The following is a 26,477-nucleotide window of genomic DNA, read 5'->3' as shown; positions in this document are numbered from 1 at the left end:
TACCGTTCTTCTCTGATTAAGCTTTTCTTCTTTTCTTAATACTCAACGAATATTTGATAATGACCTTTGCTGCGAAAGATATTTTCCCCCCACTTTTAGGCTAGATACACGTACATTGGCTATTTTGTGCTCACCCCCCCCCCCCCCTCACTCCACACACACACACACACACACACACACATACACACATTATACCGATTCATACTTACATAGTGAGTAATGCAATGTACAATTTTGGCAAAACCCATACCGTAAAAGGTTGATATTTCGAGAGATAAAAAACGTAAATGAAAATCTGGAAATTATAAGGGAAAACTTTACGTTGCTGCTTTCACGACAAAAACTATACCATATTAGCTTCTGCTCCCCCCTCTATTTGACGACTGTATGATAAAACTGAAGCAAATGTATCTCGTTGTTCAGATGTTTTCTTACAATATTTTATCTTTTAATACTATGATAAAGAAAGTAAAATACTTTTATTTTGATTCGTTATTTTGACGTTAGTTTGCTTGAACTTGACAGTTCTGGAATTCATATCCAGTCATGCATGACTGAGATTGGTGTAAGATATCTCAACTACCCTTTCCTTCCGGCCCAACAGCTATTAATCCTAATTATTGCATGCTATGTTTTCCTGCTAAAGAAGTCGATTTCTTTGTATAGCCCCTCTCTACGCTTTGTCAAATATTGCAGCTGTACCTGATACTGAACAACGATAATCATTGGGGTTTTTATGAAGGTGTGTGTGTGTGTGGGGGAGGGGGGGGGGGTTGCGATGGCTCTGTTGTTAGACAGAGGACCTGCTTATTCAGATCTGACGAAAGGTTTGTTGTGATAGGTTAAATAGATAATAATGTGAAATTGAATGTAAGCTTCAATTTAATTACAAAAACATATCAAATGAACGTTTCGGGTTTCCCCTTTATCAGAAAAACAGGATGAATGAGCCACCACAGATGAATGAGATAATGTGGTAGTGGCGTAGTTAAGATGAATAAACCATCTTATGGGTTTATTTATCTTAACTACGCCACTATCACATTATCTCATTCACCTGTGGTGTTTCATTCATCCTTTTTTGTTGATAAAGGGGAAACCCGAAACGTTTATTTGATATGTTTTTGTAATTAAATTGAAGCTTAATTTCAATTTCACATTATTATCTATTTCTTCGAGCTTCGAGCAGCAACATTTACATGTGATAGGTTAAGGACATCTTCAGAGATGGAGTATTCCGCGACAACCAGGGCGTTCTGTAGTATGAGAGGCATGGTTGACACCCCTTTATAAAAACTGCCATTAAACACTGGTCCCTGGTTTAGAAATTTAGATGTGTAGCCCTATATCTAATGTTATCATGCAGTATCATGGGAAAGGGGTGGGTGTATCAGCGGGGAAGCATAAGTCGAAAATATCGACTTGTTTGATTTTTTTTTTTTTTGGTTTGCTTTATACTTTGTATTGTTAGTTTTTTTTCTGTTTGTTTCCTCCAAATCAAACATTTTCACACCAAAGGAGGAACTATCTATTGGGCATACATTTTTATTATAAGTTGATAAAATATCAATTTTATCAATGACGAGTTTGATCCCTTTCTTCGACCGAATCTTGATCTCAAACCCCGTGTCTGATAAATTGGAACCGTGCAAATTCGAAGAGAATCATCCAATCACAACAGTATTCTACGATCAAATCAATCAATATTCAAAACTTTTACGAGTATGTAGCTTATTGACAGAAAATTATTCCAGAATAATTAATCACTCAAAGCAACAGTAACAGTGACTCATACTTATTAGAAAGAAAAAAAAAAGGGGGGGGGGCAGAAGTAATTTATAGATAGGAATGAAAACAATTTTCCATCCAATTAAATCATCGACATTATCTAGATATTTAAGACACGTAACAAAACACTGCACGTTTCAATTGTTACGTTTGTAGAAGCAAGGCACCCGATATCTCAGTGGTGGAGCACCCTCATCATACGCAAAGGGGCCTTTATCGATCTTGAGTGCGATGGACATGGGTTTTTATTCTTTTCTGATCCCTTTGCCTTCCAGCAACGATTTGGTATTAAACCAATAAACCTGGAGTAAGACACTCTGTGACTGATTGTCGTCCTATCCTAAGACAAGCAAGAAATTACTGCTTTCTGTTTATCGATTCAGAAACCGGGATAAACTCCGGCTTTGGAGGACTACCACTAATTGATCAGCAACGATCAGTTTAATTATTGTCTATCAATGTTTACTCAAGAGTTAACTATAGATCACAAAATCACGTTCAGGTTTTAATATTATTGATTGAAAAGGTATTAGACCGTCTAACTAAAAATTTACCCAAAAAAAAAAATCGAATGGGGAATATCGACAATTAACGCCAAGTTATGGATTGTTCCGAGGTATTGTTTGCCTATTAAAAATACGATAGACAAGTTACCTACGTACACCTTGGGTCGTTTGCAGGGGCGGGTGCGTTGGGTGTAGGAGTCGGAGAACGTTAGGGAACGGGCGGCTGATCGTAAATCGATAATCTATACCCAATGCCGTTGTTATAGTTGTTGCTGGCTGATCCGCTGATTCAGGGGCGAAATGTCGTATTTGGGATGTGGAGTCAAAATTATGGAAAGGTGTGTACAATACAGTGCTATACCGTTGAATGGGGATGACTAAGGCCAGTTTGGGTGACTAAGACCAACCCCAACGTTGCCCCCCCCCCCCCCCCCTCTAGGTTGAAAATAATGAAACATACGGTAAAATGAGCATCGTTTGATAGATTTAACCCTTCCCCACACTTTAGAAAAAGAACATCGGGAAGGTTATTTCAATATGAAGATACATCATAGAAAGATGTTAAAAAGTGGTTGAAAGGCATCTTTATGATATTATATTTTCTTTTAATAGAAAAAATTATGCTTTTTGTGCCACGACATCATAAGATATCGTCGCCTAGGCATTCCACGAAGGAATATAGATAACTCATCAAACAAGATGTCTGATATCAACAGGAATCACCCATGTTGTCCAAGTGAGCAAATTGGAGCGTGTGTCCGGAGACGCGTCTGGCATTGATCGCTATGGATATTATATAAAGATGCTATAAAAAGGTCTTTTTAAAAAACCTGGGTTGTGGAAAGAGGGGGAGATGAGGGAGGGGGGCGGGGGGTTCTGCTATCTCCCATTTCTAACCAATATAATCCAAACTACATGCGATTTAAACACGTTTTACTTAGCTTCAAAATGTGGTGGGGTCAGTGAATCATGGATCCATGAATTGATTGCAAAATCGTCAGCTACCGTTGTCCAAAACTTGAGGAGAAAACGATAAAACAAATAAAAAAAAATAGAAAAAGAATAAACAATATAAACAAAATAGGAAGAGAAACATGAGCGCGAGTATGAGTATTTATATAGCGCAATATTCACTAAACGTCCTCAAAGCTATTTACAAGGGATCCCTGGCCAACATCAATTGAACATGTAGGACGAGACATGACGCTTATAAGTCGGTATTACAATTTTTCCGACAGAGACAACACTGTTAATAGTGAGAAAATGTAAAGAAAATTTTCCATTGAATCAACCATGTGCCTCTCAGAGCGGACTCGAACCCAGGACCTTCCAGTCCGAAGGCGAGTGTCATATCACAGTACCAGTTGGCCATACAGAGCACAGCATGTAACATGGCACAGAGGCGCTTCGTATAGGGTTCGATTTCACATGCTGTGTCGAGAGGCCTTGAGTAAATCGCCTTGCTCTAGCTCATTTGCGGTGTCGAACTGCGGCTGACGCCTGCGATATTTCATCTTTCCCCTGAATTACACGCCAATGATTTTTTTTTTTTTTACTGGGCGAATAAAAGGAATTTCATTTACACATTTTATTTATTAAGTAGGTATATATAAACAAACAAACAAACGACCCCTGAAAAGGGAATGAAAATGTAGTCTTCGCTTCATCTTGTTTTAGTCCCCATTTCAGTAAAGAATTAAGTAGCAGTAGGCTGATCGCCTGGTCGTCTCGTTTTCAGTTGAATATCACTCAAATTATGCATGAGTGCAGGTGCCATTTCAAACTTGACATGGAGCTGATTCAGATGCATGGCTAAGCAATTATTGTGCTTAATTGCTCTTAATCACATAACACACACACATACACGTCCACACACACACACAAACACACACACACACAAACACACACACATACGCGCGCGCACACACACACACACACAAACACACACACATACGCGCGCACACACACACACACACTCACACACACACACTCACACACACACACACACTCACACACACACACACAAACAGTTACGTTCATTTGCCACTATATTATGACAATCGGTATGTGTCTACTGTTTATATTCAACAATAGAATCCCGAGTTTCTCGCGGTCTACTGGATTAAACAAATACCTTACCACCACGAACAAGGCTGGGAGATTGTGTCGTGTTGGAGTCCTAGATCCACTCCGGTGATTGTTTGGTTGGTGTATTCGATCCACGGTCATTGTCAATTGATTACTTTTAGCTGGACAGTCAGTCTAATACTGGAACTTCTATATAAACACACTTGAATATACTTCGACTAAGGACTTTTAAAAGGCAAGTGGTTTTACAGGTAGTTGGTTCCTTTCAAAGTTTTCTGTGATTATTCTTATATTATTGCTCCCTGTGAATGATTTTATGTTGGTAGATATATTTTAATATCGTTTGTATTGTCAAGAAATAGTCTTTGACTGACAAGAAATGAACTGTGAAAATGTATAAATATTGTTTTTATATGTTTATCATTGCTGTTCTAGACGGAATGTAAAGAACTTTATGATCGTGTTCTTTTATAGTTATCAATATTGAGTTATGATGATGTTGATGATTGTAACATTGTTGATATTAATGGTGATAGCAATCGTAAAAACTACAATATTACATAGCAATAATCTAATTCTCGTTGTACAGAAGATGGCGATAATTTACGTAGGTATTAGATTTCTGGAGATAAAAATATAGGGAGTAAATCTGACTCATGAATGAACAACACAAAAAAAAAAAAAAACGTTTCGGCCCTTGGTCTTTATTAAGTAAACACAGAATACATATATATTTATATTAGATTGTCAGATTTATTCCCTTTATCTTTATCTACATTTTATTGACTCATTTGGGCACCTCTATTTATCAGTATTAGATTTCTATTGATTGTTATAAAGAGTTTTTGCTAGAATTATAGACCTATAAAAGCAATATTTCGTGTCTTGGGCCACTTTCTTGAAAAAGATTAGTGCACTCAAAAACTTTTTTATATTCTTCAAAATCTAACACTATTTATCTAGTCATGTTTTCATTCATTATATGATTTAAAACAACACAAAGTTATGGGTGAGCTCGTGATTGATCTTTTATTTGTAATATCCACTAAATGTGCTCAAGGCGTTTTACAAGGGGTCTCTGGCTCATGTAGGATGAGACATGGAGCCTGTTAGGCTTTATACAATATTTTTCGACAGAGACAATAAATAATAATAGTAATACTACTACTACTACTACTACTACTACTACTACTACTACTACTACTACTATCTATCTACTACTATCTACTACTATACTACTATACTACACTACTATACTACTACTACTACTACTACTACTACTACTTCTACTACTACTAACTACTACTACTACTACTACTACTACTACTACTACTACTACTACTACTACTACTACTACTAACTACTACTAACTATAATAATATAATAATAATAATAATAATAATATAATAATAATAATAATAATGATAACAATAATGAAGATGATGTTGATGATGATGATAATAATAATAATATTGATAATAATATAATATAATAATAATAATAATAATAATAATAATAATAATAATAATAATAATAATAATAATAATAATAATAATAATAATAATAATAATAATAATATAATAATAATAAATAATAATAATAATAATAATAATAATAATAATAATAATGATATAATAATAATAATATATAATAATAATAATAATAATAATAATAATAATAATAATAATAATAATAATAATAATAATAATAATAATAATAATAATAATAATAATAATAATAATAATAACAATAATAATAATAATAATAATAATAATAATATCTTTTTTGTCCATCAAGACAATTTTTCATTTAATTTGGTAACAACATAAACATGATATACGCAAAGGTAGATATGCATGAAACAAAAAGTCCGAAACCACACACACACACACACACACACACACACACACGCACACATACATGCACAAGAACACACACACACTCATGCCCAAAGACACACTTACATACAAATACGGCTTCACGTAACTTATAAAAAAATCATATCATCACTAACATAATATGTGTATTTAAATACAGATATACATAACAACCAGGTACTCATTTTACACCTGAGTACGGTTAGAGAATGTTAGTAAAGAGCCTTCTTCAATGACTCATTTATGCGTCGCTCAGAGCGGGACTCGAAACCAGAACCTTCGAATCCAAAGTCTTACTACAAGTCCACATAGACGCACTAATATCTTTACACATTTTCTTGGTGGCCCAAGTAACCCCATATTGCGGAACTTTATTATATTATTCAGACCAACTGCCTTTAAAAGGCAAGCGGTTCATGGGTAATCCGTTTCTTTTAAAGTTTTCTGTCGAGCTATTCCTATATATTATTATCATTGCCTCGTTTGAATGATTTTGTTTTGGAAACTGTATTTTAATAGCTTTTTTGTTCAGTCGATGAATTGTTTTTAAGTAACTCGAGAGGAACCGCTAAAAGCTCTTTACAATGTGTGCATTTATTTATTTCGTTTCATTAATAACTGGAAATACGAGTAGTATGAAAACGAACGTTTTATTTTTTGTTATTGCAGTAAATGTTAAGTATAAAGTAATATCAGTGCTTAGAAAGACTGTTTGTATGTTTGTTTGCGTGTGTGTATGTGTGTGTGTGGATGTATGTATGTATGTGTGTGTGGGTGTGTGTGTGTGTGTGTTGATGTGTGTGTGTTCGGGGTTCAGCGATTCTCGCAGCGCTTGAAGGTTATATCAGATCAAATCAAAAGGAAGATCATGGGAGAATGGAAATATTTTTATTATAAATATTTTATCTCAATGAAGACTGAACATATATTTTCTTGTGTTTGATTTACTTATGGAATATTTCAAAACGCTTTTATATTTTATATTTCAGATTTCACTATAGGGTTATTTAATCTTCATCAATGAAATTACTCTGCTTCTTGTGAGAGACGAAATAGCACAGGCGTTGTAAAGTTTGGAATACCTTATTCTATTTTCATTAGAAACCACAAATCTTTAATTACAGCTTGGATCGTATTTAAAACAATGTGCCTTGCTAACAAGATTGTATTAGGTTCGGTTTTTGTCGAAGCAGATAAATCACCAGGCCCGACAAATAAACAAAAATGACGCTGCACATGACCCCACCGAAACTCTCCATTTCCTCTGAAAACAATCTGTCGTCTACTTCCGCCACACCCTCTCAAGACGCATCAGTAACTGCTCTGATTGGAAAACTGAACAACAATCAAAATAAAGGAACTGTTTTGTACAAGACGCTTTCCCCGAGGAAGAAATTTGACCAATATGGCATAGACCAAACAGATTACAAAGCATATTGTCTATCCACGACAGTATTTCCAACAGCTGTAAAGACCCCACTTCTCGGGGAACTTCACGAAACAAATCCTCACTCTTGTGGTTTCGATATAGTGGAAAGGCCTACAGCAGAAACCATCATTTCTTCTGTGCCATCTTGCGCAACCTCGATCATAAACGCCCCGCCGCCTACAACTGTGACATCACAGAGAAGTACCCAATCAGCGCCTATTGTCGCGTTTGTAGAAATACCATCTGCAGAAATGAACGCGACAGGACAAAGACATCCAAGCGCCGCCACTGGAGGAACAAAAAGCACGGCCAATAGTCAAGTATTCAGTGACGCAGCTAGCGGGCAAGAGGAAAATCTTCATACACAAAATAATGACGACGTGGAACATCACAACAACATTATATCACAAAATGGAGTTACCAGCAAAGGCGGTCGTGGGTCTCTGAAACAGAGAACCGGTGGTGACAGTGCCCCTCAAAGTTCAATGTCCTCGTTAATTGGGAACAATATTATTATACATGGAGCCAATAATACATTGAGTAAGAAAAGATTCGAGCTTCAGACAAGAACAAGCGGGAAAAGACTGCAGATGTCTCCAAAAGTACAGTCATATTCGAGGTAGGTTCCAGTTTGTGTCAATAACAACATCTTATTAATATGATAAAGGAGAAAACACTCAAACATGTCAGCACAAAAGGCTTTTTGATTGTATATCCTAAAGATCGGGAAAGAAAATTGCATGCAGTTACAGTATTGAACAAAAATGTACGTATCTCCGTTGAATAAGCAAATCAAATTCTTTAAAAATCTAGTCTTTGTAATCCATAATTTTGACAATTAAATGAATTTCTATTTCTATTGAATAGTTTGAGGCGCTTTCCATATTTTATGGGATGTTTGAGTGGATTCTACATTGGATTTAACCCACAGGTTGAAGGTTCGAGCCCCGTATGTAGTTTATTTTCCTTGAGTAAGAACCATATTCCTCACATTACGGCTGAGGCCGGGGTCATCTTGATCTGTTCTCGAGATTGACTTCACCATCACCACTACCAAAACCATAAACCACCACCACCACCACTACCATACCACCACCACCACAACCACCAGAATCACCACTACCAAAACCACACACCACCACCGCCACTATGAACAAAACAAGTCACCACCACCTCCGCCACCACAAATAACCATCCCCATCACTATTACAAAATCTCAAACTACCGCCACCACCACCTACTACTACTACTACTACTACTACTACTACTACTACTACTACTACTACTACTACTGCTACTACTACTACTGCTACTACTACTACTACTACTACTACTACTACTACTACTACTACTACTACTACTACTAACATCATCACACCCACTGCCCACCAGAACTTCATACATAAATCACCAAACCCAAATCGATAATAAACTATAGACCCGAGTCCCCTTGTATTTCAACCCATTCTTAAATCTATGTGCCCGACTCCCAAACAATACTCCATCGATTACAAGGGAACATTAAAGAACATTAAACGGTCTCACGCTTACAGTAATGTCTTCAAGATATCGCACGGCTTCCCAAGCAATTCAAATCATGCTGAAACTGTTCAAGTCTCTACCATTACTGTGATCAATCCTCTCACAATGGTAATATATCGGGATAAACCTCATGTTAGAACGACAACGATTTTCACGCTCAAAAACACTAAAACACCAATCTGAAAACTCAAACATCTTCATATATCCATTTGAACTCCACGCTATCAAAAACTGGAACGCTCTTCTCGAATCATGTGTGAACATAACAGATTTAGACACCTTCAAGCGAAGATTATCAAAATTCTTCAACCTAAAACACCAACAAGGGTTGTCACATTCAAAGACTCTCTCCGCCCTCGAATACAAATGCTGAGAATTGAGTCTCCTTCGAGAAACACACAGATGCAGATTCAGATGCGTAAAATTGAATCTTAAGTTAAACTTATAGAATTTGGGCAACGTGCACATAATATTAACATGTTTGATATTCGAACGCAACTGTGGGCTTGATTTAACATTGTTGTAATGGACAATATTTTGTACTGGTTTTAGAGTATTTCCAATACAACAATGAGCCTAAAACAATTGGGTTCTCAGACCTGCAAATAAGAACATGAATTTGAATTAAAGTGAATTATTTCATTAAGGAGCGTGAGTTTTGTTTTAATCTTTAAAAACCTTAAATTTCATAATTCTGTTCATTTTGACTTTAAACCAAGTTTTTTTTTTTCTCTCGTCTTGTTTATGTTGACATAATACCATATTGAGACAGCGGGTAACAATTGTAGGTACATTTATATAGCATAGGTATTCCAGCCCGACATTATTCGTTTTTGCCAATGAAACGGCTATGTGGTCTTCTGGTATCACACACACCTTCGGATTGGAAGGTCCTGGGTTCGAGTCCCGATCTGAGCGGCGAACATTTGATCTTTATGAATGGCTCTTCACTCCCATCATTTAAAAGAATGAGATTTTATATCGCGCAATATCCACTAAATGTGCTCAAAGCGCTTTACAAGGGGTCCCTGGTCAACAGCAACATTTAACATGTAGGACGGGACATACCATACCGCCTGTTAGGCGATTACAATTTTTCTGACAAAGACAATGCTGTTAACGGCCAGTAATCTTATTTTACACCCGAGTACGGTGAGAGAATGTAAAGAGCCCTTTCCAAGGACTCAACTATGCGCCGAGCGTGAGGCTCGAACCCAGGACCCTCCGATCCGAAAGCGAGTTTCATACCACAAGACCACATAGCCGCACAGAAGGGACACTCTCCGTCTCCGGAGTCGGTCTCCCTACAGAGGTTGAATGTCATAGAACGCCATTCTTCACGCTCAAGGGCCATTACCGAGCAGTCGATTATTATCTTTTTGCCAGTTATTGCCTCCACATTTCCTATCTTGGACTTCCTTGGTTTGCCCCGTGCCTTTCTGCCAGCTACTTTTCCTTCTAGCACTGATTTTTGGATGGTGTTGTGTCTCCGAATGTGTCCACAATAAGTCAGTGTTCTCATTTTAACTTCTGCCAACAGTTATCTGGGCCTTTGGCCTGCATCAATAAGAACCAGAATGTTTGATTTCTTTCTGGTCCATGGTACTCTCAGAATTCTTCATTACACATTTCAAAGGCATCAATTTTCTTTCTATCTCCTTCGTTATGGTCCATGTTTCACATGCATATAGGAATGTAGACCTTACGCACATAAAATACAACAAAATAAAACAAGAAAGTGACACCAGACACCCTCTCTATGACCATATCACCGCAATCAAAAGACTAAAATCAAGTAGAAGGTAGAAGTTTTATGTTATCTGAGTCTGAGATTAATAATCAAGACTATGCAGCCACATACAGAGTCCATACCTAGAGACAATGGGACAGCTACAATGATGACGCCATCCACGACCCAACGGAACGCCTCCCATGTGGAACAAAACTATCCAGAAGAGAGTGGGTGACACCATGGCCTTCGTAAAGTTATGGCCTGATACTGACCAAAAAATGACGTCAAAATGCCAGTCTTTTGCCACAAAAGAAAACAAATCGTGAGTTGTATTCAATAGTTCAACCAATGAAATAACTTGTTTCCATGAGCTCTACTAACGACAACTCATTAGGCGGTGGAAAAACCAAATAATGACGTCAAACTGCCAGTCCTTTTGGATTTCAGTATCAGGCTATAACATAACGATGGCTATGGCGACACTAAACCGGGCAAGAACTAAAATGGGTAAGACTGGTCAGAACGTGTTAAAGTGACGACCTTCCACGGACAATCAGTTTACATGCGGACATCCAATGCAGACTATGGAACACGTTCTCTTGGAATGTAACTTGGGAACGACGTGCACTGACACTGACTTAAGAACCTGCAGCCCAGATACTATGGAATGGATCCAGCACTGGTGTGAAACGATATGATGATGACATGCTCGATTTTATCGGATCTGAAAAAGTGTACATGAAACAGGGCCAGAGAAAGCAAGAAAGAAAAATACAAGATGAAAAGTAAACATCCCCAAAAATCAGCCTGCCTCTGCAGTTTTTTTTTCTTCTTATAATTTTCTTTCTTGCTTTGTCTGGTGCTGTTTCATATTATACATAAACTGTATATTATACACTTTTTCATATCTTTTCGTTTAGTGCCTAATTGTGCCATAATAACATTTAAATAGGGGAAGCTTAAAATTGAACTTAAAGCACTGGAGTACCCTATACTCCGATATAATAAAGACCCCCCCCCCAAAAAAAAAACAAAAAAAAAAAAACAAACAAACAAACAAACCAACAACAACAAAAAACAAAACAAACATAAAACAACAACAAACTTGAGCATTTACAGAACGCAATATCCACTAAACGTGTCCAAAGCACTTTACAAGGGGCCCCTAGCCATCAGCAATATTTAACACAAAGGACGAGACATGATGCCTGTTAGGTGATATTACTTTTTTCCCCGACAGAAACAACGTTGTTAACGAGCAGGTATTCATTTGACACCTGATTTTAGTGAGAGAATGCGAGTAAAAAGCTCTTTCCAAGGACCTAACTATGCGCTGCTCAGAGCCAGACTCGAACTCCGGTCCGAAGTCGAGGGTCATACCACAAGATCACACAGCCACACCGTTTCGATACAAATGGTAGTGGCATTATTTTCTAAAATTTGTTTTAAACATTTCCCTTTGTGCCAGAATATTGCAAATCTAAACACAGTAAGTTACAAACAGCAATGGGCCAATATCTTAATCTCATAAAACTAAACCTATAATCCTACAGCGATTGTGATTATAGTCTCATTAATCAGTCTGACTTAGTGGTAGGGTCTCCTTTCCAGGGAAGGAGATCATTGGCCTCGGGACAGATCGAAGGTTAATCAAATCCCACTGTTCCTGTTTTATGACAAGTCTAACGTACGCTTATATCAACAGCCTTTGGATTGAGACCTAACGAGTTGGAGATAATCTCCGATTTTATTGAAAAGGATAAAAGGTTTGCCCAAATCCAAACCAAAGCCACGTTTCAGATTTACCCCCCCCCCCCCCCCCCCCCCCCCCCCCCCAAAAAAAAAGACCAAAAAATTTTAAAAACCCAACAAAAAACAAAACAAAACAAAAGAACCCCCCCCCAAAAAACAAAAAAAAAAAAAAAAAAAAAAAAAAACAGCTCCCGCCTTTCAACATACAATTAGTTATTTGTTTGTTTGTTTGTTGGTTTGTTGTTCGTATTGTCTTTTTTCGTTTATTTGTTTTTCCTTTTGTTTTACATTTTGAATTCTGTTTTTATTTTTCTTTCTTTGTTTTTGTGTGTGTATTGTTTCGAAAGCATTACATATTATTAATGGAGAATAACTAATAATGTGGCAAAATGTTTACAATGTCTGATATATTTGATAAAGACGAAACAATAAAAATAATTAAAGATGTGTTGACTTTGATTATGACAGAATTGTCCGGTATCTATATAGACGTTTAGTATGTAGATTTAAATTTCAATGGAAAAGTTAATCTGTGGGATATGTTTTCTTGTATTATTTTCAACCTGTTTTGTCTAGTGCTGTATTATACACATTCTACTCGCCCTGTAATCATCCATTTTTAATAAACTATCGCTTGATGACATTTATTGGTGTAAAAAGTAGCCTTTAACTCCCTCATGGTCGCAACGAAAAGAAATAAAAAGATAAACTCTGTTGGTGAATAATGGAAATAAATAACGGAGAACATTTTGAGTTAAGTTTTCTCTCTCTCTCTCTCTCTCTATCTATCTATCTATCTATCTCTATCTCTCTCTCTCTCTCATTCTCTCTCTCTCTCTCTCTCTCTCTCTCTCTCTCTCTCTCTCTCTCTCTGAACTCAAAATGTTCTCCGTTATTCATTTCTAGTCTCTCTCTTTCTCTTTAATCAAAAGAAATGCAATTAAGTGGCAGAATTTCAACTTCGATTAATTGGTTGAATGGAACTTCAGTGATGTAACAGAAAAATCCAACTGTCTATTAACAATCATTGGTCTTAGTCATTAATATGTGTTTAATAAATAGAAGTAAGACTTCAGTTCGTAGAACGCTATTTTAATAGTATGTATTAATAAAAACGGGTCTTGTTTCTTCAGATTTGATGAAAGTCGACTGATCCAATATCAATGGAAGTCACGTGAGATCAGGGCAGCAGAGGACAAGAAAGATGGCGGCGACATCCGGGACACCATGTACCTCAACACCTTCTGTCCGGAGGAGAGACCCGTGCGGTTAGTGAAATATTATATACACACGTAGGAATAAACTTTATGAAATGAATGAATGAATAAATAAGCACATTCGTTTAGCGCTCAAGGTCAAAGTGCTTCACAATGCCTTATGCAATCCCTCAGCAAACCATATGGGACCAGACTTATAGTTCACATAGTGCTAAAAAGGGAAAAATTTAGCTACAACCTCAGGGGGAAATATTTGAAAAAGTATGTTGATGTGATTTGGGAGGTATTTATTGGGAATAATAAAAATCTAGAAAATTTATAGTCTAAATACATTTGTATGTTTCAAAAGTTTTAACAATTTTTAATTTTTTCTTCTGTCTCTCCTTATCAAATTCAGATTCAACAAAATATCCCTTCCAAGAATAAGCCGCCCTTCTAGACAACGGCCTTGGACGGTTAGCGAGTCGAAGTTCAGCGTCCGGTCTGCAATCGCCATGATGGGCAATAGGGAAAACTTTTCTCGCCAAGACAGAACACCACCTCCCACAATCCAGCAAAGTCATCAGACGCCTTTAAGAGGAGTTCTCAAAAATGGTGGTGGAATTCATGGGGGAATCTCAAAGTCTGCCGGTCACATCAAGCTTCGTCAGCAACCGCATTATCATCAACCACATCAACATGCATGGAAAGAACAAGCTGTCATCGATGCCAACAACAATATCAACGACGTTATCGATGACGGTGATGATAAGGAAAATGATAATGGCGAAAGTCTTGGCCCTAAACCTCTGTTAGAAATCCGGTCTTTTCTCTCGTCGAGTGCTTTAGGCGATCAGAGAGAGAAGCTTAAGGGCAAAAACGGATGTCTGAACTCTCGAGTCAAGCAGTGTGTGCGATTTGTCAGATACCGTGAGCGGTTGGATAAACACGAAGAAAACCGGCCTTTGAAATCAGAACACGGGAAATACCGACCGTTTTCCAAGACTGATGTCAGAGATCACAATCCGCCAAACCCAGCTCCGACCCCAGAGCTCAAACTCCAACAGTCGGTAGAAACATATCAACAGTATGTCGAAAATATTGCCAGGCAGACAAATCTCAGCTCACCGAGGCCAAATTTCTCTTTTCGAAGCGGTGGAACTGCTGGTAGCGGTGGTGTTTCTAACCCAACTTCCGGTTTTTCAAGATTACGATCCGGTCCAAAATTAGCAGGATCTTCAGTCAATTTTGACACGGTAGATTCATCTCTTGTGCATTCTGCCTTAGATTCCAGTCGGCCTGACGGCATTGCCAATACGGCGGACACTCCCAGACCTAAGAATTCAGCCATTTATACAAAAGATGTCAGCGCCATGGGACACGCTCTTGACATCAAAAGGATATCTCCGGTCCCAACGGTAAATAGAGTTGTGCCCGGGACGAGAGGGGTGATTCAGCGGTCAAACTCACCCCGGGTGATATCGGCAAGTAGTGACGGGGATGAGGTGACCCCTGGAGATGAAGAGGACGCGTATCCAGCTCCATTAACACCTGGTCAACATGGAGATACTATTGTGGTTCCCAATGCATCCAAATCCGAGTGCCCATCAGAATATTCTGTGACCAAAGATGATTGATTCGACATGATTAGATTGATCCTGGAAATATGTATGTGTGTGTGTATGTGTGTGTGTGTACTTTTTAGAATAACAATATGAGGTGTGTTTGTTTGCATATGTACGTGCGTGTGTCTGAAGACGTCGTCTCTTTGATGAAAGTCCTACAATGCCTGAAAGCAGCAAATCTATCACCCAGCGTAACCGACCCAATCCGAGGTTTGTCTTCAGAATGAATCAAGTTGACGTCGTTCAGTCCTCTGTTATAGTTTCTAGAACCGTCAGGGAGCTGAATAAATTCTCACTAAAGTCTATATAATAAATTATAAATGTTAAAAGTAACACGCATTTTGTGTGTTGATTACAACTGCATAAAAACATTTTCTATGTCGCCCTAACAAATAAGATATTTAATTGACACAGGCGGAGCCGTTATCACACCACACACACTGTGTGCTATTTTTACATTAAAGCAGATCGTCACAATTTAATTAGAACAGAATTACATGTTATGAGTGCAAGCAGCGTGTTGATCGGAATTTGTACTATTCAAAGCAGATAACATATAGATGGAACGAAAATGACGTCACTCAGCTCTTTGTTGTTGTATTTAGACAGCTTTCTGGTGATTAATTCTCACTAAATTCTATCAAACGAGACAGTAAACGTTCAAGGTTACACGTGGTTTTGTTTGTTCGTACCTTATATCAGGCTGGCGGGTGTTGTGAGTATGTTACCCAAACGCATAGCGTCAATAAGTATTTTCTTTCTAGAAATCGTTTCAATCATCATTTCTAAGCCGGCTTGTGTAAAAACCGATGTGTGCATATATGCAGGTCTGACATCCGAACGCAATTATGGGCTTAGTTTAACATTGTTGTCATGGACAATATTGTGCTTCATTTTAAAAAGAGATTTCCATTACAACAATGAGCCCATAATGAATTGAGTTATTAGACCTGCTAATTAGTGCACGTCGGGCATAATAATTCCAATCAGTGTAGATAAATGTAGTATCAGTAATTTAATGATATTTGATTTGTGTCAATTCATGAAATCATTGATGTAAAATATTAAAATATCAGTTTTCAATTTGTGAATTGTTAATTTTTTGTTCATCCATCCATTCACTTCACTTTTGATGATGTGAAAATAAACAATGGATAGACAACGCCATGTTTGATTGGAGAGAAATTGTTAATTATAGTTTTCATACCCCCTTTCCCCACCCATCTCTCCCTTGTTGTTCCACAATTTTGTTCGTTGATATTTAACAAATGTGACCTACTGTGTCAAAACGGTTCTTTATTGAGGTGATTTAGATATTGAATATTGACTTTATTGTCTAGACTAGGAAACTTGGGTTAAACGTATAATATATTACGTTTTATTGAGAAAATTAGTCCTTCAGAGCCATTAGGCCCACGGAGTAGGAGTTTATTCCGGTTTTTGTAGTGTTGAACGGACAATAACAATTACTAGCATTCCTTTTGATAATACGCTAGACTATCGTCGCAACGTACTTTCCACCTGATCTAACAGACCCAGCTGGGTTGGACAGGATGGTCAGATCGATATCGGTCCCTTTGTGTGTGAAGCGAGTGCTCTCTTTTATTTATCTTCTTCTTCTTCTTCTTCTCTTCTTCTTTCTTCTTCTTCTCTTCTTCTTCTTCTTCTTCTTCTTCTTCTTCTTTCTTCTTCTTCTTCTTCTTCTTCTTCTTCTTCTTCTTCTTCTTCTTCTTCTTCTTCTTTCTTCTTCTTCTTCTTCTTCTTCTTCTTCTTCTTCTTCTCTTCTTCTTCTTCTTCTTCTTCTTCTTCTTCTTCTTCTTCTTCTTCTTCTTCTTCTTCTTCTTCTTCTTCTTCTTCTTCTTTCTTCTTCTTCCTTCTTTCTTCTTCTTCTCTTCTTCTTCTTCTTCTTCTTCTTCTTCTTCTTCTTCTTCTTCTTCTTCTTCTTCTTCTTCTTCTTCTTCTTCTTCTTCTTCTTCTTCTTCTTCTTCTTCTTCTTCTTCTTTCTTCTTCTTCTTCTTCTTCTTTCTTCTTCTTCTTCTTCTTCTTCTTCTCTTCTTCTTCTTCTTCTTCTTCTTCTTCTTCTTCTTCTTCTTCTTTCTTCTTTTTTTCTTCTTCTCTTCTTCTTCTTCTTCTTCTTCTTCTTCTTCTTCTTCTTCTTCTTCTTCTTCTTCTTCTTCTTCTTCTTCTTCTTCTTCTTCTTCTTCTTCTTCTTCTTCTTCTTCTTCTTCTTCTTCTTCTTCTTCTTCTTCTTCTTCTTCTTCTTCTTCTTCTTCTTCTTCTTCTTCTTCTTCTTCTTCTTCTTCTTCTTCTTCTTCTCTTCTTCTTCTTCTTCTTCTTCTTCTTCTTCTTCTTCTTTCTTCTTTCTTCTTCTTCTTCTTCTCTTCTTTTCTTCTTCTTCTTCTTCTTTCTTCTTCTTCTTCTTCTTCTTCTTCTTCTTCTTCTTCTTCTTCTTCTTTCTTCTTCTTCTTCTTCTTCTTCTTCTTCTTCTTCTTCTTCTTCTTTTCTTCTTCTTCTTCTTTCTTCTTCTTCTTCTTCTTCTTCTTCTTCTTCTTCTTCTTCTTCTTCTTCTTCTTCTTCTTCTTCTTCTTCTTCTTCTTCTTCTTCTTCTTCTTCTTCTTCTTCTTCTTCTTCTTCTTCTTCTTCTTCTTCTTCTCTTCTTCTTCTTCTTCTTCTTCTTCTTCTTCTTCTTCTTCTTCTTCTTCTTCTTCTTCTTCTTCTTCTTCTTCTTCTTCTTCTTCTTCTTCTTCTTCTTCTTCTTCTTCTTCTTCTTCTTCTTCTTCTTCTTCTCTTCTTCTTCTTCTTCTTCTTCTTCTTCTTCTTCTTCTTCTTCTTCTTCTTCTTCTTCTTCTTCTTCTTCTTCTTCTTCTTCTTCTTCTTCTTCTTCTTCTTCTTCTTCTTTTTTCTTCTCCTCCTCCTCCACATAATATAATGACCAACAATTCAAGGGGCGTAATTCAATAGATAAAGTGTGTATAGTATGGATATTTGATGGTTTACCTATATTTTACATGAATTTGTTTCACCATGCTACTATAAATTTCCACTACGACCGCAGTGAAGCTCATATTACATATTTTCGTTTTTGTTTCTTTGCCAGCTATTGTAATGGTCATCGCATTCTCTTTAAAAATGTATAAGCTGTTAAACATTTTTCTATATAATTTTACCTGCCACTACATTATAACAGTATCCGAATGAACCCTACGTGCATATTAATTGCAGGTCTTATAACCAAACTGAATGTCACTGCTGCAGGTTTGATTTAACATTGTTGTGAGGGAGTATTTTTTTGTGTTGGTTTGAGAGTAGTTCCATCACTTCAATTAGTTCATAACGACGTATACTTATTTACAGAACCCAAATTGATATGTGCTCAGTTTTGTAATGGGAATACACTTTTTAAAAATGCAAATTATACTTCATTACAACATTGTTAAAACAAGCCCATAATTACGTTCGGTTATCAGACCTACAATTATGTGCATACCGACTCATAACTTTAGCTACCAGACCGGAAAATAGATAATATTTAGTCAAATGTTTAGTATTAGTTTTGGAGGATGATTGTTTTCATCGTAAATCATCACTCTGTGATGCATTGTTGGTTATGTTTTCTGTATTGGATATAATCTGTAAACATTTGAGTGTATTCGTCTTAGTCGGATCCTGTGCTACTGTCTGGATGAGACTTTTGGGTGATCTCAAACTTAAGTACACATATAGTGTGCTCTTGGAATCAACATATGTTCCCCAGTTGAACCAATATATTATACGTCGACTGATTACCATGCCAACACTGTAATGATATTCCAATTACATTATTGATCCATCTCGTCCCTTTTATAGACTCAAAAGGACTTGCGGATTTAAAATGATCCCATCAAAATGGTAACAAGAAATTATGACTCTCTGTTTAATGTTACAGAACTCTAAACGTCATGTTGGCTCAAAAAGGATCAGGTTAAAAAATATTACTAGAGAACGAGTATTACTTGTGTGGGAGTTGAAAGATCCAACAAAAACAAACAAATTAAATAAAAATGAAAGTAAAAAAAATAAAAGCGTAACTTGTGTAACATTTCATAGCGGATGAGACATAAAGTGTGTATGGTTTTTAACAAAAGGATCAAACATGCGTTTTATTTATACGTGAAATGTGGTAGTCCATTTCCACGACCTTTTTTCATGCTCTTCGTAGTTATCATTATTGCCACCACCGGGCCATATAGAACCATAATTGTTTTATTTATTTATTTTTTTTGTTTGTTTTGTTGTTGTTTTAAAAAAAATTTTTTTTTATTGTTTTACAGCGCTTGTGACACATTCGTGTCATTTTAGCGCCTATGAAAATGGAAAAGGGGAGATAGGTAAAAGATTCCAGAAATACAATTAAAAGCACACGATAAAAAAGACAAAGGGGACTGGCTCAACAAGGGAATAGATGTAGATTCCAAGAGCACAGTATCGGTGTACTTAAGTTTGAGATCACCCAAAAGTCTCATCCACTCAAATGTTTACAGATTATATCCAAAACAGAAAACATTACCAATAATGCATCACAGAGTGATGATTTACGATGAAAATAATCATCCGTCCAAACTAATACTAAACATTTGTCTGTTTCCACCCTCAGCAAAGGACTCCGGCAAGGACCAGGACAAAATCAAGCAATCCCATTCCATGACAACGACAAAGACAGAAAGTAACTAGAAAAACAGATATGAGGGGATAGAAGGATAAGCAAGTGACTTCCTGCCCACCATGTGATGTAAAAGACCCCACCACCCAAATTTCACTGGAAAAGCGCTGGAACAAGTGCTTTTCATAAATCTGCACTTTCACAATATCCTTAGCTGTTTATGGTCAGATACTCATTCATACATGAGCTGATTTATGTGCTTAAAAGAGCTTCATACAAAATACTTGGACATTAATATAGTGCAATATCCACGAATCGAGACCAAAGCACTTTCCAAGCGATCCCTAGCCAACAGCAACACAACATATAGGACGAGACATCTGTTAGGCGATATTACATTTATTTCCGACAGATACAACGCTGTTAACCGAAAGGTGCTCATTTTACAGCTGAGTGAGATAATACGAGTAAAGAACCTTTTTCAAGCACTCAACTATGTGCGCACAGAGCGGGACTCGAATCCAGGACTTTTCGATCCTAAGGCAAGTGTCATACAACAAGACTTCATAGTCACACTGAACTGTATAATATTCAACTCAATTCCCGTCAATCAGTTTACTGATCAGCTTAACGTAGCTTGATATCATGAAAAGAAAACTCCAAGGGAAATTGACAGATAATGTTTATTTTTAAAAATATAAACAATTACACAGCTCTCGAAAATTAAGACGTGCACTAAACATTTAGTCAAGTTTAATATAATATAAAATTTAAGCAAACCGATACATTTTGCCAACATGTAGAATATCTAACGCAAGTTCAAATATCTTGTTCTATATTATAGTGAATAAGATATGCGTTTTATTATAATTTCTATATCCATGATAAATCGATATATATATACTCCTGAGTGAAATTTTCTGGCCAAAATATATACAACAGATTTATCATTTGTTTCTTACTTCAAGTCGTCTAAAAATGTGATAATTGATTTGTATAAAAGATAAATTTTGATTCGATATACACATAGATTCTTTTGGTAAATTGTCAGCGAAGCTAGTTTGAGTATTTAAAAAAAAAAAACCAATAAACGAACAAGCACCACCAACAACAAAGAAAGACCTTTTTGGCGTAACGCGTTTGTGATTGATTATTCGGCACGATGAGCGATGAAAAAATACAAAGCTGCCTGGATGTATTACTCACCGTCCTTACCCTGAATAAAAGCACAATAGTAAACGTAACAATAGAGGAGGGGATGGTGGGGGGGGGGGGGGGGGGGGGGGGCAACACGGATGTTTGGATTCATCATCGTTTCTAATGACTATGAAGACCATTTATTGTTATACAAAAAAGCATTTTTAAAAATAAATTTGGCCAGACAGAAAACCCTTCTTGGCAAAAACTCTCAATCCTCGGACCTCGCGAGCTCCCAGGTTTGAGAGTTTTGCCAAGATGAGGGTCATTTAAATCGATCGATATTTGAAGGTTGAGTTTTGTTGACCATATATTTACGTATCTCTCCAGAGCACCACAACGGGGTAAACATGTCTAAAGTTTTAAGTTTGACACTTGTTAGAAATATCAGGTTTTGAGACTTTTGACACGATGAGGGTCATTTAAATCGATTGATATTAGAAAGAATCGTTTTATGACCAAAATTTTTAAAAATCTATTTATCTTTCAGATTGCCATATAATGGATGTATACTATAAGATATCTATTTGTCTCGATCCGCGAAGACAAGTGTCGATCATCAATTTTCACCCCAACACCCACTTACTCCCATACACGTTGGAATGGCTTTGGTTGGAATGATAATATGAATATTTTTCGAATTATACCCCTTGACTTGTTCTGTTACTTTTCACAATTTTGAGGTTCTGTTATTTATCCAAAGGAAGGGAAACCATTGGCTGAAGAATCAAAAGTTGTTATTCTTTATTTTTCGGTTTGGGATTGTAACGGCAATGTCATTTCATATCAGCGCAAGTAAAAGCAAAGTGATTGAGAGGGAAAACACGTTAGATCTAGTCGTTAAGCGCCCAAGAAAATAGTAAATCAAAGAGGAATAGTTTTAACCCTTACCAACCATAGGAAAATCGTCACATTCGTTACGATACAACCAACATTTTTATTATTCCAATTTCTCTTGTACATCATACAATTTAAAGAAAATGAACAGTGTGTTGTAGAGCATGTTTTGCAAAAGAAATTATTTATCACAAGAACTTACTGATGAAAAATAAAAAAATCTATTTTTGTGTTAGTTGGGTGTGAAGTTTTGGGGGAAATCCTGAAAATGGCTGGTAAGGAGAGAGTTAATGGATGTTAAAGTAGATCGAAAATATATTTTAATTTCAAGTCACACAATCGCTGCCAAAAATAATATATTCAACCCTCAAATATTTACAAAATACACAATAATAGCTTACAACATTACATATAATGAATAGACATTACAATGATACAAGGTCATAAAAAAGGGTCAGCTCATAGAAGAAATAGCAAGGTTGGACCAGTACTGGAGCACCTGAAGATAGGCTCCCCAGAAAGGAAGGAGGTGAGGAATGTTCCCCCCATCCTGGAGGAATCTCCACCCATCCCCAAAGCATTTAGCATTGTGTGTTCATTAGAAATGTGTAATGCCATATCCCAATAGTTAGGACTAGTAAAATATAAAAGAATATGGCAAGCAATCAATTTGTATATTTTTTTCTGAAATCGAAAAAGAAAAAAAGTGTATAAAAATATGTATAAATGCTAATATTGCTGATCAGATTGTACATAGCTAAATTAACAACACGGCACATTTGTAATAAAGCGAAGTAATTGATAATAAAAATGAAAAAACATTGATTATCTGGGTGAGTGGTAATTTTTGTAATAGATAAAGTTTATACTACATTTTACCGCCAAACTTTATTTCAACATTTTATCAAACACGCAATAACGATCCGAAAGGGTATTAATGAAACAGTGGCAGACAAATCATTAAGAAAAATATTAGAAAAATAAAACATCCCAAAATATCAGCCTGTCTCGAGCTGCTTTTGGGGATTTTTTTTTTCTTTTCTTTTTCTTTCTTGCCTTGTCTGGCAGTGGTTCGTACCTACATTTTCAGACCGTTTTATTACACCAATGTATTTTGCATGCGTCTTCATCGATAAGGTTCCGCACTTGTCCAATATTTCTGAGCGAATATTGTATATTTTGAAATAATTTAAATAAAAGCCTAAATTTCGGACACTTTCAGATCTTGAATTTTGATCATATTTATCATAATGTCCTCCTTCATGACAGTGTTGCCTTTTTTCCTGAACACAATGATATATATATATATATATATAAATTAATTTGTTGTCACCTCGTTATTTTCCATATTCTCCGAAAATGTTGTTGGAGAATGTGTAAAAACAAAATCAAGGTGAGAACAAATAAATTAATAATTCGCTCCCAGAAACTGTCGAGCACTCTTCGTCGTTCCAGCTAACTATCCTCAATTATATATATATATATATATATATATATATATATATATATATATATATATATATATATATATATATATATAACACATGATCGTGTTCAAATGGCTAAATATAGAAACTCCAGTGGCAAGAATCGGTTAACAACCTCATCTTTTCATCAATTTTTCGTCTTAAGGGATTCATGCATCTTTTTTTTTTTTTTTTTGTTCTTGACAAAAGGGTAACCCGAAACGCTTCCATTCCGTGTTATTATTGTTGATATCAAGTTAACGATTGCGTTCCCAACCTACATCGATCTACGAACGACGTGGAAGAAAACGAAGATTTTGCCTAAGATTATGAGATTCTGTTTTAGATACATGCCCTGTCCACTGGGCTATTTCGCATTCGTACACATGCATTCGTAAAGAACAGAATTGTTTTTTTCTGATCTCCGACTGTCAGTCATCATAAACTATCCATTTTCAACAGGAAATTGTTGTAGTTATTGATATTTGGGAATAATTCTGTTTTTAGAATTGAGATCCTCAAAATGATAAGGTGATGGCCATTATGAATCAATTGCTGAGAATGGCTTGAAAGATATTTGTATATAAGCTGGATGGCTAAATTATTGACTGGATGGCAAGTATATGGTTAGTGGTGTTGATGATGATGATGATGCTGATGATGATGATGATGATGATGATGATGATGATGATGATGATGATGATAATAATAATAATAATAACAATGATAATAATTATGACGAAGACGAAGAATAAGAATAAGGAATAGTTGTAGTAATAGTAATAGTAGTAGTAGTAGTAGTAGTAGTAGTAGTAGTAGTAGTAGTAGTAGTAGTTGGTGGTGGTAGCAATAGCAATAATAATTAGAAGAAATAGGAGGGTGAAGGAAATGGGAGAGGAGGAGGAGGAGGAGGAGAAGGAGTAATTAATGATCATACAATATAATGAAAGGATTTTTTCCTTCAACATGTATGAATGAATTTAATATTTGAATCAAATTTATAGTATTGACCATTAAAATATAGAGCACAATAAAAATATCAACACATTCATATCTAATAACTTGTAATATGAAATAGCCATTGTATAGTTTTAAAATATTTTTTCAGCACAGAATAAATTCTTTATTCAACTTACACTTGGCGGAAACTTACGTGATTTTGGTGAACACAAAACCTGAGTGAAATTACAACGAAATAATGAATGGAAATTGTCTGGATGTAAATGATATCTCCCTTCTTGAGAAATCGGTTAATGGATGAATCGTAAAAATTCCGAAAATTGCCAACGATATAAGTTATCAATCAATTGACCACAATAGGCATTAATCAAAATAATTGTCATAGTTTCTTCTGCATTTATTCCAAATTTCCCCAGAACATTGATCATCTATCCGGGCTTGTTTGATGTAAACTTCAAATCCAAATGTTTGAACTATTGGGTAACTTTACTACATTGATAAACTTAGCCAAACAATTATTTTAATGATATTAAAAGAATGTCAAAATCAAATTGTTCAAAAAATGTCAGAATTAGGCTGGTTTGTCATGAAAAACAAAATAACCACAACAAACCCGGACCTCCCAATATTCAAGGTTTAGCTCCTGATGTTTTGATGAGCACCAATGTATTGCTACGCGTTATTATTTTCGACTTTTAACTATTGTGGTCATAGGGGATGAGATTAAGAGTAGCGTCCCTTGATTGGACGTCACCCATAGTCTGTGACGTCACCGGTGGAAAAGTTATTAAAGAGAGAACGTCATGTTGGTCGTGCGCATGCGTCTCTCGTCCTCTCCGCGAGGATCCCTTTTCTATTAATTCGATTCGTGTTTTCAATTGTTTTCATAACTGGACAAGAAACAAACATACAAAAAAAAAAAAAAAAGAAAAAAAGATTTACAATGATAACCTAGCGAATATATATATATATATATATATATATATATATATATATATATATATATATATATATATATATATATATATATATATATATAATATATATATATATGGTAATGGCATACTTCTCCTTAAAGCTGCACGAAGGATAAACCGTGAATGTCGATACAGTTAATGTGCGATCATGGGCTGCTGGGCTGGCGTGTAGACGACCCCGGGGGTTACCTGAAATCATAAAGCAAAACAATAACATATATTACTCAACTTTTAGAATTCATAATTCACGTTGAAATAAGATGATGATGATGATGATGATGTGATCAGGAGGAGGAGAAGGTAATAATAATAATCTGGGTTGAGCCCCCCACCCCCACCCCATAGGCATTGCTTCTACCCCTTGCGGGCTAAAAACTTAAAGCCCCAGTTTTTGCCCAAACGCCTTATATACTTTTACTAAGATCTAACTGGGAGTGAAGTCGTCGAAGGGTTAAGGCATTGCACTGTGATCCGAAAGATACCGGATTCGAGCCCCGATTCAGGCACTTTCGTTTTTTTTATTGGGAAAGATTATTAACCCCCAATTTGTTCACTTGGACAACATGGGTGATTCCTGCTGACATCAGACAACATCCTGTTTGATGGATTACCAATATTCCTTCATGGAATGCCTAGGCCACGGGATCTAATGGTGCCGCTGCAAAAAGGGCGTAATTATTTTTGTAAAAAAATATCTCGACTTTTTAAAAGTGGAATAACACAAGGACAATAAATAGATTTCTAGTCCTGGATCTAAAGATTCCAATTGCAATAGATTCCAGAGGGTCTGTCACTTCAACTTTAGGTAGTTGCGTCGAAAAGGTATAAAGTCAAATGAGTAATGCTCTAAAGCTCTTTATGTTCAA

The 26,477-nt window shown here is 36.1% G+C and overlaps 2 protein-coding genes across 5 annotated transcripts in view; one reads left to right on the top strand and one right to left on the bottom strand.

Moving 5' to 3' along the window:
• Positions 1-4,264: 4,264 nt before the first annotated feature.
• LOC144967758 (uncharacterized) lies at positions 4,265-16,618 on the top strand. 2 transcript variants are annotated; one of them, XM_078905360.1, is made up of 4 exons: positions 4,265-4,617; positions 7,249-8,307; positions 13,848-13,982; positions 14,329-16,618. In XM_078905360.1, exons 2-4 carry the CDS (start codon positions 7,484-7,486, stop codon positions 15,545-15,547), a joined length of 2,178 nt encoding a protein of 725 aa, XP_078761486.1. In that variant the 5' UTR covers positions 4,265-4,617; positions 7,249-7,483; the 3' UTR covers positions 15,548-16,618. The 2 variants fall into 2 exon arrangements, with proteins under 2 accessions (XP_078761486.1, XP_078761487.1); XM_078905361.1 differs by having other exon boundaries at positions 4,458-4,633.
• A 9,064-nt stretch (positions 16,619-25,682) lies between these two features.
• The window catches only part of LOC144969551 (uncharacterized), a 31,136-nt gene continuing 30,341 nt past the window's right edge, over positions 25,683-26,477 (bottom strand). For all 3 annotated transcript variants that reach the window (XM_078908691.1, XM_078908692.1, XM_078908690.1), the window contains exon 7: positions 25,683-25,800. In XM_078908691.1, the coding sequence (XP_078764817.1) occupies positions 25,747-25,800 (54 nt within the window). In that variant the 3' untranslated portion in view covers positions 25,683-25,746. The remainder of the gene's footprint in view (positions 25,801-26,477) is intronic.

The sequence above is a fragment of the Berghia stephanieae genome, chromosome 3 (genome assembly GCF_034508935.2).
Source record: "Berghia stephanieae isolate SIO BIC M18660-M18661 chromosome 3, UCSD_Bste_1.3, whole genome shotgun sequence".
Lineage (NCBI taxonomy): Eukaryota > Metazoa > Mollusca > Gastropoda > Nudibranchia > Aeolidiidae > Berghia > Berghia stephanieae.
This window is presented reverse-complemented; position numbering and strand designations above follow the sequence as displayed.